The sequence below is a fragment of the Lytechinus variegatus genome, chromosome 3 (genome assembly GCF_018143015.1).
Source record: "Lytechinus variegatus isolate NC3 chromosome 3, Lvar_3.0, whole genome shotgun sequence".
Classification (NCBI taxonomy): Eukaryota; Metazoa; Echinodermata; class Echinoidea; order Temnopleuroida; family Toxopneustidae; genus Lytechinus; species Lytechinus variegatus.
Genome location: NC_054742.1, coordinates 10694540 through 10710212, shown reverse-complemented (window position 1 = coordinate 10710212; position 15673 = coordinate 10694540). Strand labels below are relative to the sequence as shown.

The following is a 15673-nucleotide window of genomic DNA, read 5'->3' as shown; positions in this document are numbered from 1 at the left end:
GGAGGAGAGAAGGGGAGAGAAAGCAGTATGAAGGAGAATAGAGGAACTAACTAATTTTTATCATTATTATCATCATCATCATGATCATTATTATAAGGCCTATATTATTCCTTCTATTTTTATTATCTGTATATTCATTTATTTATTTGCAATTCATTCATTTGATCATGAAAGACAGAAAAAATGGAAGAGACGAATGGTTATTAATTTTGCCAAGGCTAACAAAAAGTAATAACTTCTGTTACGCAGCTATGTCATCTTAGTAAACCACTGACATAAATATCGCACAATCTCATGGGGAATAAAATCAAATTAAAAGTATTTGTCCACATAATTGTAATAAAGTTAAGAATAGCCTTTTTTTATTGTAAGCATAATAGTTAGGAATGGTGACAGAAACTGCTGCCAAGCACCAATTTGTTAATATTTGCATTAACATGACTGTTGCACCTATATATCTATGGAAGGATATTGATTTTTCAACCCAAGCTATATCAATATGATTACGTTTCGCCTGAAATCCTTTGGAAATATGGTGTTATTGTTTTACGACTACTTTGAGATATTTGATGCTTACGATGATTGCTGAAGGTGATCTATCAAATCATGGAAGCATTTTAAACATCACCATAACAATGTGCTCAGGTATGGCCCATATGACTTTTGACCTGGAAGGAAGATTTCTTGTTTGGGCCACTAATATTGGCCCAAATAGAAGTCTAATTAATTGTCAGGTGTGCAACAGAATGAAAAAAAGGGGGGAACAATTCCATCAATATTTTTTCTTCTTTTTGTGATTAAAAATGAAGTTGTATCCCTTGGCCAATTAACAATCACAAGGACAAACTAGCTACGTCGTTCTTATATATTATCAAAGAGATAAGATGCAGTTTAAGTTCAATTTTGATAATAAAAACAGTAGCAGAGAAGGTTAACACCATCAGACATGTCAAACACGTAGTATTGAAATATGCAGATAGTCAGGTTTGAGAGGGAAACTCAACAACACTTTTGCTACTTAGTATAAATCTCGGGGTTATCACCGTTTTTTTCTCTGTCACCCTGTAGAAGGGCTCGCACACAATCTTATAGATTGCATGTTGATCCTTTTCTTCTCAGTACTTTCATATGCTGGGTGCATGAACTTATGATACATCGCCTGCCATTTGGGCCCTTTGGAAAGCCTCTGACAGATTTTCTGGCCTTTTTCATATCTGCAGGTCAAAGGTAGTAACGGCAATACCTAAGCAAAATTTTGATGCAGTCTGGTGTAAAATGTATTTGATTGTACTGATATTGTATGGTTTTTTTTACTCAATATGTGGGGAAAAAATATATAGTTTTATGGACCAATTTTTATCATCATAAAGTTGCAGTACTGGTTAATAAACCCAAGTCTATACCAGCTTATCAATATTACAGGTGTTCCCAAATATTTGAAGGGGAGGGTTGTGGGCTGAATATTGTTGTTCCATATTTTAATTGTATATTCAAAAATTCAGTTGTTCATAACATGCTTACATATTTTGTGTTTATGGTATATTTGGGGGTATATTGTGGAATATGAATATGAATACTTCGTCTACTACCACTACAACAACAACTACTTTTACTACAACTACTACTACTACTACTATCCATTCTCTATCCATTCTCTCTCCCTCCCTCTGTATTTTTCAAGACTGACCTCATATAAACACCTTATACAAGGAAACATGGAAAGGAAATATATGCAATAATTCTCATGATTTTATTGAAGTAAATGCCAAGACTAATACGCACATATAATTCACACTTTGTAAAAAATAAATCCATTTTACCCACATACATTATAATTTTCATGTACCATGATTACTCTGTATATAGTTTCATTTTGCATGAAAGAATCAAATATACATCTAACAGTGATAATATTTAACTATGTCAAGAATATGTTACAATAGATATTTCTTTCACATTGTCATAAAGATATATAAAAAATCCAGTGATTGAATCAATATTTTCCATATTTTTGACCACACATCAATTCATCAAACCAAAGAGAAAGCATGGACTGTATGTCCTATCACACCATACGCAAATTCCCAAATTACACAAAAAAAACCCCAAAACAATGGCATAATACATGATATTTTCCACAAATATTCAGCATTCTGCCCTTTTTTTTCAAAAATAAAATGACCATATCACACTGAACAAAATACTTCAATTACAAAAGTAACATGAATATCATTCTAGCAACCTAGAATATTGGTATTAACAAACACATTATTCATTCCTTTCTTCTCACTTTAGCAATCGACCAAGAAAAGAAAACAAACATTATAAAGAAATGCTGAATATAAATTACAGCTTGTTAAAACATTAATAATCAAAATCTGAAGTAACGATACATCTTTATAATTATATATGAATGACCATTCAGGGGAGTGTTTCATCAATATTTTCGTCCGACAAGTTGTCAGATCTGACATCTTTCCTTGATTTTGATTGGCTGATAAGCAATGTTACTATGGTAAATGTCGGATAAAATGGGACTCGGATAAAACGTCTGACAAGTCCTTTCATGAAACGCTCCCCAGGAGAATGTGTTGTCTAATATTTTATTTACTCCTGGTAGCCACTACAGCTATTATGATCCATTCTCCCAGTGGGCCCTACATAACATAAACATCTCCTAATGAGAAATGAACACTTTGCATCTTGAAATCAAATGCTATTGCAATACTTTGGAAGCACATACATGTAATTAGAAATATATAAAAATGTTAAATACAACATTTCTTAAGATATATACATATTCTAGTGTAATTCAGGAAGTTAGACGATGTGCAGAAAAATAAGAGCTGATATCCAAACCTTGACACTGAACCTGGTGAGCCAACATTACAGTTCATTATTCTTAAAAAACTGTGAGAATGGCTCTCAGGTTTCACTATTTCAACAATTGCCAATATGGATATTCATGTAACAGATAAATATAAACAGTCTGTATAAATCTCAGCAGGGATGACATGAAATATGATAAGAAAAATTTTATAATGTTTAGAGTAATTCAATTCAAAACAATAAGAATTTAACCTCAATATAATTGTTCTCATGATGCTTCTTGTATTGTAGATTTCTTTCTATTGAATACCTTTTTTAAGAATTCAGAAACAAGCCCAAAATGAAATTATTATGGCAATTAAGTATCACTTTTAAGTAGACAAATGTATATTTCTTCAATCTCAATCTACTAAGTACAACTCACTGAATAACAAATGGGATAGAATTACTTCAGCTTGTTGCATGGAAGACATTTCAGTTATTAGTTGCATTTATTTCTTTTTGAAAAGGAGAAGAAGTGATGAAACTTTACAAGTTGATTTACAGGTAATGCTTGGATAAAAAGTCTACAATGATTATGTCATCTATAAAGAATCATCAACATCAACGGCAAGACTTCACATAAATGGTTTATAACTTCCTTTGTCAATTTATCTCCAAATATTAAAATACATCCATGCGGTAACTTGCAAACCAATATAAATGTTATAATAGTAGTATACTGCATAAATAGAGTGGTATAAATATATGAATAGTCAAAACTACAGTTTCAAATACTGTATAATGGAGAAGAGTTAAGCAAATGAGCTTAAATACCAGTAACAGGAATCAGGATATGAATTAAAGTTTACTTGGAATTCATACTTTCTTTAAATGAATGACGATTCCAATTAATTGTCCAAAGAAAGACTTCCAGCTAATGACCATCTTTCTATTATTTTCTAGAATGAATAGAAAAAGAATTCACATTAAGCATTGTAGGTGTACCTTGAAAGGTATTTCATTTGCTAACCCCAAAACATATGAAGCCTATACTGCATTCTTATATCCCCTACAGCAAAATGAATTGAATGAAAGTCAATATCCATGCTGCTCCATACAAAACTAAAAATCATACCAACCTACAATTAAATATATATAGATACACCCGTAGTATATCCAAGAAAATAAGAATCCCATTTTAGAGGTAGATTCCTTAATCAAAAAATATGATACGATTTGATATCTTGATAGATGTATCTGTCTATTCAAAACCATATATTGCGCAAAGGATTACAAACAATTAAAATGGCTGCGTCATCGGAGGCAAACAATATTAAACATTATTAAGTACATTAAATGATTTCTTTCTGCATCCATTTCATCTTTTCAGAATTTTGTTTCATCAAATTTCATCTCTTCTGAATACTGTTTTATAAAAAAAAATATTTTTAATATCACTTTAATTAATAAAAATCAATTTACAACTTTCTCTCCTATCAATTCTTTAGAGAATTTTCTCTCCTAGTAATTCTTTAGAGAATTTGAGTAATCATTTCCTTATTTCCTTTTTTTATGAAATCAATCACATGTTTTTAAAATTCAGTAATCTCAATTTCATTCTCATTTTTGTAATCAATGTCAAATCAACTTCTCAATCTAAATGGAAGCTGCTTGGTCAGGAAGTCAGTTGTGTTTCAATCTGCATTCATTTTCATTAAGATTTGGTACAAGACACTCAAAGGCATAACTGCCCTTTCACATGGTAGGGAAAAAAAATCATAACTTGAATGATGATTCCAGTGAAAAATAAGGCTAATGACAAATTTTTAGCACGTGTGAAACCAAACTAGAACATGATTAGAATCACAAATTCAAATACTACTCCGGAGGTGAATTCCAGTTGAGTTTCACTCGAATTACGTTTCGAATTTTGCGTGTGAAAGGCTTGACCTCCAAAACATCTTTTTTTTTTTGGGGGGGGGCAGAGCTTACGTAGACTTTCAAGCACTTCCATATATAGTATAATTGTCATGCACTCATCTAAGTTTGTATTTGCGATGTAGTGCTTTGATTGACAAGTGACCAAGGGCACATACCACCTTTGCTCAGGAACTCGATTTCAAATCAGTTTTCGAGCGACCGTGTGAAAGAACTGATCATTCTAAAGACGAACTGCAATCATTATCAGAACGATGATTCAAGATTCATGTGTGGTAAAGCCCTAACATACATGTAATTGCATCATTCATTATCCCAAATTATTGACCATTTATATGCAATGTACATGTCAAAAGAAATGAAAATAATTTTGTTGTGAAGCCTATATTTCACTGAGAAGAAAAAAATACACAGCTAATGAATAGAAATGTGGTCGTTATAGAAAGATGGCCAATAATCATATCAATATAAGGTAAACCATGTTTTATTCTGTGAAAAATATGTACATTTTCATGATTGAAAACTTAGTCATTTAATTTAGATGTGATATAGTAACTTTGCAGCATATGACTTGTGTTAATAAGAACCACTTGGCAGATCTGCAACACTGTGTACTTTTTTCAAATCAAATTATATTATATAAAGTTTGATATATCTTACAGCTTTGATTCTTACTGGAACAGTCACTATAGATCAATCAATTCATGATGGTTGGTACAATACAAATAGTACAAAATGCAACTGTGAAAAAAGGGATGGTGACATTTATATTCAAATTTGACCGGTAACAGTTAATTAGCTTGCATATGTTATCATGATAAAAATTACCATAAAGTACTTTAAATTCATGTGATAAACATGACTTGCCTGTTTACCTCACTGAATATTCTTACTCCCCTCAAAACATGTTATCATTCAATTCAAGGGAAAAATGATGTTGATGCTAGACAGTAGGGTTAGTGGTCAGTATAGTTAGATTGGTAAACCATAAAACTTTCTTACATAAAATCACAGGATATGATCAAAACTTCAATTCAATTAATTAATTTGGAATATTTTCAAAATCACAACTCATTTAATGAAAACAAAACTGTAGTATTACTTGGTCCACAGATTAGAGAAAGACTAATGGTAAAATGTATGTGGTCTTATGCAAATCTAATAGCTGATTACCATCACTTTCACAAAAAATAAATACTGGACAATCATGCTACATGCACAAAATTGATGGATTAGTTTGGTTTATATATATATATCACTTATTTTACCATCTTATGCTCAACATTTTAAGGAAGTAGATAGTGGAAACATCTGCAGCACATAAATATAAGGTGAAAGAAGAAGGAAAACCATAAGAAAGAAATGAAAAGAAAATCAATAACAAATATACAAAAATTATATGAAGATATTATATTGGAAGTCAGTCTGCTTTGTAGTATTACTTGGTCCACAGATTTAGAAAGACTAATGGTAAAATGTCATACTACAACAAAAGACACTAAGCCCATTTAGCTAAAACTGATATGTGTTGTACAATTACAAAGTATATTATCATTTCTGATTCAAATCTACCTGCAAACATTAATATATTTCACACTGCAAGTAGGAGGCACAAAAATGGAATGCATATAATGAAAAAGTTGACTTATACACCCAATCACAAGTGTTTCCTCATGCATGACATGCAAAATTGTGAGATGAAGTTTTCTCCAATGATAAAAAAAAGTTATTTTATTCCCAATAACCTCACTCGAATTATTGCAAAAGTATATTTTTTTTTATTGATGAAATTGTTAATATTAAATTTAATCATCTGTGGATTTCATCTAAAGCTGATGTTATTGCAATGGATGAGAATCATATTAAACTTGCAACAATCCAATCGTTTGCAACTTTATGAATAGTTGTGTGAACTTCCCAAAGGATGAATCCTAAAGTCATTGGACATGCAAAGTCATGTATTAAATAAAACACAATATTTTGCCAAAGTCAAAGGTGTGCGAAAAGTTATAATGACTATCTTAATCGCAGCAATACATAAATAACATTGATTACTTTCTCTTGATAAATGAAAACATACATTCCTCTTAGAATCCATAATTTATTGCTATAATATGTCAATCTTGGTTTTACCCCTAGTGCATCAGAAAAAATGTTGACTTTGTTCTTATTTATTCAAACATAAAATTATTTTACTTTCTAGTGAACATGGAAAACATTTTTTTAAACATAGTGATTTTTAAAAACAGATGGCAAGGAAACTGTTGCAATGGTACAACTTAAGTAGCCATTTAAGATGACATGTCGATAAAGTAAACAGGAGGCATGTCTATTTGACACAATGTAATTCATATTAAAATTAAAGTCATAAATTTACAAAAAATCAGCACCGAAAAGTTCATAATCTTCAATACGAGAATTTCAATACCACATCCTCTCATATACATAATGCATATAATGTACAGGATTGCATGTGTATAGTACAATGAACAAAACCCTTTATTTACTTTTACCAGGAATAATAAGATTAAATAAACACTTCACTTAAAGTACAGATGCCATGTCTATTCAATAACTTTCATTATTGAATTCAACCAACCTCTACAAAAGAAGAAAGAACAGGCTAAAAATATATTACATTCTATATATCATGTGATCAACACATAAAGGCACAAATGGAAAATTAAAGTCCATCTCTTTCAAAGACTAGTGCCACTGCTATCCTTAATGAAAGATTCCTTCCTTTTAGCAGGTCGTAATGGAACAGGTGGTGCCCCTTGAACATTTCCATTCTTATTAGGTGAAGTCACTTTGCTAGGAGTTGTGGGTCCAGGGGTAATAGGTAATGACATGGGTGGTGAAGTGGCTGTTGGTGTCTTAGCTTTATTCTTCTCAGGGCGTATCGGGAGTGGTGGGGTGGCATCAGACTTGGCTCCAGGAGAGTCATTAGAATAACCATTGGGTTTAGGAAGTGGTACAGGAGAGGTCAGATTAGATGGCTTTCTTTGTCTGGGGACGGTGGGAGGGGGAGCTCCTCCGGGGGGACGTCTTGTATCATGGGTGGTAGCTGTGGAGACAACAGGTGTGCTGGGGGTGGTGGTAGAATTGGGGGAGGGGTGAACACTATCTCTGGTTGCTGTATTTGACGGCGGCGTTTGGACCGCAGAGGGAGAGTTGAGGAGGAGACTGGTGTTACCGGTTCCCGAAGGTCCATGTTGGATGGTGTCCTTTGCCGGGATCTGCTGCTAATAGAAATGGAAATATATTAGTTATCATATCTATAATGTCAAATATACTCTTCTCATTTATTTCATAACCTTTCATCCGCTGATTAATTGATATATTTCACAATAAAAGTGGAAACAGTTTAGAATTGAAAATTATTTTCCTATTATATACAACTCTTCCTGTTTGTTTTCAAAATAGTCATAAACAAGTCAAGCTCTATATTTTTCTCTATTTTTTTATCATAAAGTAGTCAAGATCTATCTATCCACCCATCCATCTATCTATCCACCCATTCATCCATCCATCTATCTATCTATCCATCTATCTATCTATCTATCCATCCATTCATCAGCCTACCTATCTACCAGTACCTAAATGTATTTATCAAATTCTGCAAATACCTGCATCCCTTTGTCTAACAGTATTTGTGTAATGAATGTTTCTACTCTTTGATTTTTATAAAAATATGACTCCTTGATAATTCTGCTGTTTTGTAGTCAGTGAAAACACAAATATGGGTTATGCATGCCACCAAACACTACCACAACAGTGTATGCTTTATGCGTCCAAATAACTTCCTGTTCGGTAGTTTTCTTGAGTTTTTTTTTTAAATGCTGACCTAAAAATAAAAAAATATTCACTAAAACAAACATTCAAAAAGTTGTTACTCCTCCCTCTAAACCTCTGGCAATTTATGCTCTGGCAATGTAATTCAATAATTCAATATCATAAATACTAAAGGTTTCCAAAATAAAAGCTTATGTCTTTTGAATGGTACCATATTGAAATCTTGTTACAGATGCCCAATTGCAAAAAGAATTGCAAACAAACCCCCCAAAAATCAAACATAAATATGTTTTCAACCAGTGAGAAGCTGGGACTCGTGCTTGATTTTTTTTGCAACGAGTCTCAGAATGCTCAATTTTCAAAAATATATATATATTTATTACTTTACTGTTTAGAAACTACTTGATCCTTGCTTATAAATGGATTCTATACTTGAGATGACAGATAAAATGCCATGCTTCAATAATTCCTTTTTTTTTTTTTGAGGAACACAATTCCAACCACACATGCATTTTACAAACCAGATAAAACCCCATGCTGCAATTAACCATTCATTTATAATTCATTCTGCTGCTAATTCCGTAAACAGCATGAAATTCATACTTAGGATATTAATGCTTCAGTTGGGCATCATTTTAAGTCACATACTCATCAAAATCATAGGTTGCATTATATTAAAAGGCTAAAAATATTGAGCCAATATGACAGTCTTCAGAAAACCATGTCAACTGTATACTGTATCAGTCTGTTAGGAAAATGCAGATGCTGTCAGTTGAGAATTTGAAGAAAAAACAATAAAGGGATAAATAAAAGTTGGAGCAGATTATTATCTTTCTCATATACATTATTAGGCATGCCTGACAGTCCCACACACTCATGCTTGCGTACCATTGTATGATCATTCACTTTAAAGTATGGATGAATTCTGCCATTTACCATCTAAGAAAACGTTTAAGCTGAGTCAAAATCAATAAAATGCATTGATATTATGTCATGATACCATCATTCAAATGAATCTTCATAAATTTCTTGCATAATCCATTTTACAGACATTGATACATGTTAATTAATTTTAGAAGCAGAATATGACCCCATTCTCATTATACTTTCTACAAATACTTTACTAGAAACTGATTCAGGAAAGCAGTTTGGAAGATTGCTTTGCGCGCATTCCTATCTTATGTAAAGTGGTCTAGTTACAGGAACACTCCCTGTAGGGTGCCATGTTTTGCAGCATAGACATTAGTGTTTGGAATACCATGCTCAAAATGTGTGAAGATCGCTTCCCAAAGAACAGCTTGGAAGATTTCTTCCAAGGCTGCTTCAAGTGTTCTCATTACAGTAAACTTGTTTTATACAGGGTTTTAGAACAGGGTCTATGAAATCCAGTATATTGAATTGGCTTGTGAAACTAAGCAGTAAAACAGTGTGTGAATACATAAATGTATGTCACTTTATCCAGTGCAGACCTCATATTTTTATGGGGAAAATATTCAAGTTATGCAAAGAAAAATGCAATTTCAGTTACAACAATTTTAACAACAATTTGATGCAACTCATATTCACTGCACAATTTTTTTTGAAGATAGCAAATAGACATGAAGAACAAAAGGATGAATCTCACAAAAGTGAATCAATCTATTCAAAGAGGTATAGCTGAGTTACATAAATTGCCTTCTTCGACTTTGGAAGAATTATAAGGTTCCTGTACCTTGATGAGAGCTTTGTCTTCTAAAATAAATATTTGGGGTTTATCTTTTTGAAAGTGTACTTTGTTAATGCAACCCCCCCCCCAAACATTTGAAGGCATTTAGTGTGATGTAAAGATGGCATGCCTTTTTGATCCTACTGAACTAAACACACTCATAAGGTGACCCACTGATGGATCTAAGGGGGGGGGCATGCCCCCTTTTTGAGAGGCATAATAAACATTTGAAATGTAAATTTGCCACTCTAACACTCTGTGCCTCCCTTTGAAATTGAGGACTTTTTCTTTTGCTTGTCAAATTTTCCATGGACGAAATGACCTTAAATTTTGGGTGAAAAACTTATCAAATTTTCCTCGGGATGATGTGCCCCACTCCCCCTTTTGGAAAATCCTGGATCCACCCAAGGTGACCTGTCAACATGAATAGACTAAAGCAATAGCTGCACTAAAATATTATGTGGGATTTCTTATGGTGTAACACAAAAATATTGGTCAGATTTCAGAAATGTTAATCTTTTGAAAAAAAAATCTAACAAATTGCATCCACATTGGTGTTGATTTTACTATTCTTAGTCCAATGTAAATGTATTTCAAACATCAAATTTAGAAAGGTTTAGAAACTAGAATTTATGGGAAACGAATGGATAGAATGTAAAAACATTTAATTTCCAAATAATCTTGTCATTTTCGTTGAAAATGAGCAAGTCCTTCATATCACATCTGAAGTCTTACTTGTATTCATATGTTCAATATTAAAGATAATATACATGAACGACAGATACACAGCCTACAGAGAAAAGGAATGTATCAATCCTATGACATTACTTACACTCAGTAAACATTTAAATCAATATTTGCTCAGTGTTTCACTTTAATGTATGCTTAAAATGGCTTTTTGCCCATATCTTCACTAGATATTGTTGGCTGAACCTCATCAATTCTCTCCTAAATCCACTACTCATATGATTTTAAGTCCAAAATATATTCATATTATGATTTGCCATCTTCTCTCTTTTTTAGGAGGGGGGGGGATTTGAATATCACCATCATGATCATCATCATTACCATTATCATCACTACCATCAATCATTTCATCTCCACCTCCATTTCATCATTTATTCCGCTAAATACATGTGTCTGTCCAATTAATGCAGATGCTGTAATTGCAAAGCAAATTCCTTTTATTTTTTTTATTTTTCTTTATAATAATTAAAATTTTGACGTTCTTCTATCATGCAAATATACAAATTGGTCCCTGCTTTGGGGGATAAATTACTTCCCAACTTGTTATGGTTCCTCATGCTTTGATCAGGCTATGTTACTCTTGAAATCATGCTTTGATAAGCTTTATTATGCTTTGATGCGATTATGACCCTTTAAATCAGGCTCTGATACGATTATCAAGCTCTGTTGTGAATTGTTACGCTATGTTAAGCTGTGTTACGCATTGGAAAATGTTGAGATTGCCGATTTCATGCTGCTTTTGATCCAGAGCGTATAAAAATGCAGCAGATCCACAAGACCTCGACCTTTCAGCCGCCGGGTCTCTGCCTGTCCCCTCGAGCTCTTCTTTGCTGCAACTCTGCCTCTCTTGGGTCCAATCTTTGTGTTTTTTTAGTAATTTATCAGGTTCAGGATACTTCATCTTCGTTTAGAAACAATGCAATGAGTGGTACTCAAGTCGCAGCACTATTTAGAGGGACGGAGACAGAGCGTTGGTATCATGGGAGCACGTGAAAGAGCGTGAGGAAGCTTGCCAAGCGTAACACAGAGTTTCAATCCTTGATCAAAGCATCTCAATAGACCAGTTCGTAGTTACTTCTTGGACAATTTTGGTCAAATGACCTTTCATTTATTTCATTATGATAGGCAGATTTCGAAGCAAGATATTACGTAAGCATGCCTTTACATAGCAGGATGAAGAAATTGAATAGACCAGGTGACTAGAATAGCACACCAATGAACACTTTATGAAGGTATTTGTTGCATTTCTATTTCAGATGCATATTATAGCATGTTGCACAATGTACTTGGCAAACTGTGATATACCAGTCGTTCATGCACGCATTGTTATTGTTTTTGGATGTAAATGAAAAATACAATTCAAAAGAACATATGAATAATCAAGACATCAAAGTTGGTGCTTATCTCATTAGATTTTAAACCACCAATTTATTTTAGTACAAATGACCTTCCTCTCATCATGCGCAGAAAGGAACTATGAACTGGCTTATTCGTGGGAAAGCATGAGAATCCTTCAGGAAAGCATCACAAAGCAGGTCAGATCTTGATGAAAGCATCTGACCTTGTGTAAGATCTTCATGCCAGATCTTGAGACATCTATAAAAAATCGTGTCAAATGGTGACAGACTGTGAAGACTGGGGTCCTAGCTTTGAACCAAGCTTTGTTAAGTTTTCCTACACTTTGAGTCAAGCTTTGCTGAGCTTTGTTAAGCTTTGATATGCTCTCGGTGCTTTAATCAATTCGTGACAGATCGCCAAGAATTTTTAAACAATCAATATGTTTTTGGCACTCTTGCCGAATGTCCCACTTTACTCCAAGCTTTATCCACGATCTATTACAACCCTGACACTTTAATCAAGCTTTGGTGCCACTTTGCACGCTATTTTAAAGCACCATTAAAGCACGTTCATGTGAACTGAGCATTACTAAAAATAAAAGTCAAATCAAAAGAAACCTAATTTTTGTTGGCATCAAGATTAGAGCAATAAGTTAGAATGAATATTTTAAAAGATCACTGGGGGAGGGGGTCTTAAAATCTGACTGCTTTATTGGCAGGATCTAGTATGACTGGTACACACCAGTGGTGCAGTGTATGTAATTGTATAACAGGGTGACTAATAGAAGCTCAGACAAATTTCAGGTTGGAGATTTAGGTTTAAACTATTAATGAATTATGCTTTCAAGAAAAACAAGTTGAACGCCTCTGGCAGTCTAGCCTGCATTATGAGATTTGATATAGCAGCAGTGCTGACTTTGAAAGCAGCTATTAAATAATTATTCACAAAAGAAAACACTCATTGGATAATAAAATACTATGTCCATTGACCCAAAATTACCTTTGACCATGATCATGTGACCTATGGCATGTGCAAAACAATCATTCATACCTGATTACCCTTATGTCTATGTTTCATGAACTACATGTGTAGATACATAAACTTCCTAGGTTATGATGCTAATTCAACAAATATCCACAACACGGCCAAAGTTAATTGACCCTAAATGACCTTTGATTTGGGTCATGTGACCTGAAACATGCACGGGATATTCAGGGATACATGGTCATGGTTACTCATGTCCCAAGTTTCATGAACTAGATCTCTAAACTATTACAGATTTATGATGACAATTCCACAAATACCCCCAAAATTATCAGTGTTCGTTAACCATAAATGACCTTTGACCTTGTTCATGTGACCTGAAACTTGCACCGAGATGTTCAGGGATACCTAATTGCTCTTAAGTCTAAGTTTCTTGAACTAGATCCATAAAATTTAAAAGTAATGACAATTCCACAAATATCCCCAACATGGTAAAAGTTTGTAGACCTTAAGTGACCTTTAACCCTAGTCATGTGACCTGAAACTCAGGCAGGATGTTTAGTAATACTTGATTACCCTTAGCTCCAAGTTTCATGAGCTAGGTAAATATACTTTCTAAGTTAGGATGACATTTCAAAAACTTAACCTCAGTTAAGATTTCAATTTGACGACATGGCCGCCATTGGAAAAGTGGCACCTGTAGTCTCGCTCTGATATGCAGGTGAGATAAAAATCAGTTTACCAACAAAAATAGACTTCAAATTTTATTGGGAATTTAAATGGACACTGCTCTTTATATTGCATTGTCAGACAAATATTTCATTTTTTTTAAAGCAAGGTCAATGATTAGGAAAGCATTAGGAAATGTGATGGGGAACAAAAAAGGAAGAAGATTAATTAAGGATGCAAACAATCACTTTCCAATGGTGCTTTTTGCTAGGTGGATCCTGCACTTTGTATGAATATGAAAACAAACCCCTTTTTTATATCAAGATGGGTTTGATTTAAAAGAGTGCAAAATCAATGATCAACATGGATACTAACTTCTCCATTATCAAAAAGAGAGAAAACAGAAAGCTTTCTTTTGAATGCTTGAGCCCAGAGATAAGATGATTGCCAAAGACTGCTCTCATTTAAATCTCCCTATTTAAAGTGAATACAAAATGATTATTTCACATTTAGAAGAGGAGAAAGAAGAAAAAAGATCTATAAAGTGGATGTGGTACATAATAAATAAACATGTTTAGTGAAACATGTTTGTACTATGTTTTATTGTAATCATATTTGTATCTTTGAATATCTACTTTGTATTTAATTCTCTTGCTGCATTTGTATTTTTTGAACATTGTAATTTTGTTGTTTTTTAAAATGGTTAAATCAATAAATGAAATGAAAAGACTCCAGATTCAGTGTCTTGTATATGCTTCACAAATTCATATATAGACCAACAGTTTATAAATAGCAAAAAAATAAGTTTCATGCTCATGAGAGATGGATATTTATACCAATTTCCCAACAAAAGATGGGCTTTAAAGACTAAGTTTCGATGTGAGGGAAGGGGCGGGGCAAAGTCATCCCATCCCCCAGCTATCAGTATCTTAAAGGTCAAATGAATGCAATATTTCTTCCATTCTATTTTCAATGACATTGTTCACATATGTTCATACTGAAACTTTGTAGGTAGCATTTGAAATAATATAGTACAAAAACGAAAATTAGAATGTTATTACTATTCATTGTTTAACATATCCCATGGATTCAAACTACTTCATTAATTACTTAATATAATATTGAGACTCCACAAAAAATTCCCAAGATATGATGGTATCCTATTCAATGTGAATCAATATTATAGGAGTATATCATGAAATAAATTGCAAATGAGAAGTCAGTCATGACATGCTTATCACACCAAAACAGCATGTCTAAGTACTTTACAAATACATTATTATTATTACTATCATGCTAGAGATCTCATAAATAATGCTATTGACATTGAAAGGATTTCAAGAAAACTGGGGTCCGTTGCAGAAAGAGTTGCGTTTAAACGCAAGTAAAAAAATCAATCGCAAGTCCCAAATGCGCGCTTTTGATTGGTTGAAAATCAAGTTGCGCATGATTTTTAGAGTTGCGTTTAATTGCAACTCTTTCTGAAACGGGCCCCTGGGGGTGTTTCATAAAGATGTTCAAAAGTTAAGTGACTTTAAGAATGACCTGTGATCCTTTCTTACGCACTAAACCATAGCCAATTAATATTTTAGTATATAGGCCTACCATTTACCACAAGGATCACCAGTCATTTGTAAAGTCACTCTTATCTTATTAACAGCTTTATGAAATGGCCCTAAAGATCAA

General features: G+C 33.2%; 1 protein-coding gene across 12 annotated transcripts in view; it reads right to left on the bottom strand.

Annotated features, from left to right (window-relative positions):
* Positions 1-2597: 2597 nt before the first annotated feature.
* The window catches only part of LOC121410196 (dedicator of cytokinesis protein 3-like), a 117943-nt gene continuing 104867 nt past the window's right edge, over positions 2598-15673 (bottom strand). For 9 of the 12 annotated variants that reach the window (XM_041602119.1, XM_041602110.1, XM_041602114.1 and 6 more), the window contains one exon: positions 2598-7994. In XM_041602119.1, the coding sequence (XP_041458053.1) occupies positions 7449-7994 (546 nt within the window). In that variant the 3' untranslated portion in view covers positions 2598-7448. Of the gene's footprint in view, positions 7995-9434; positions 9501-15673 lie in introns of those variants that run through there. The other 3 variants (XM_041602111.1, XM_041602120.1, XM_041602122.1) reach the window with 3 other exon arrangements.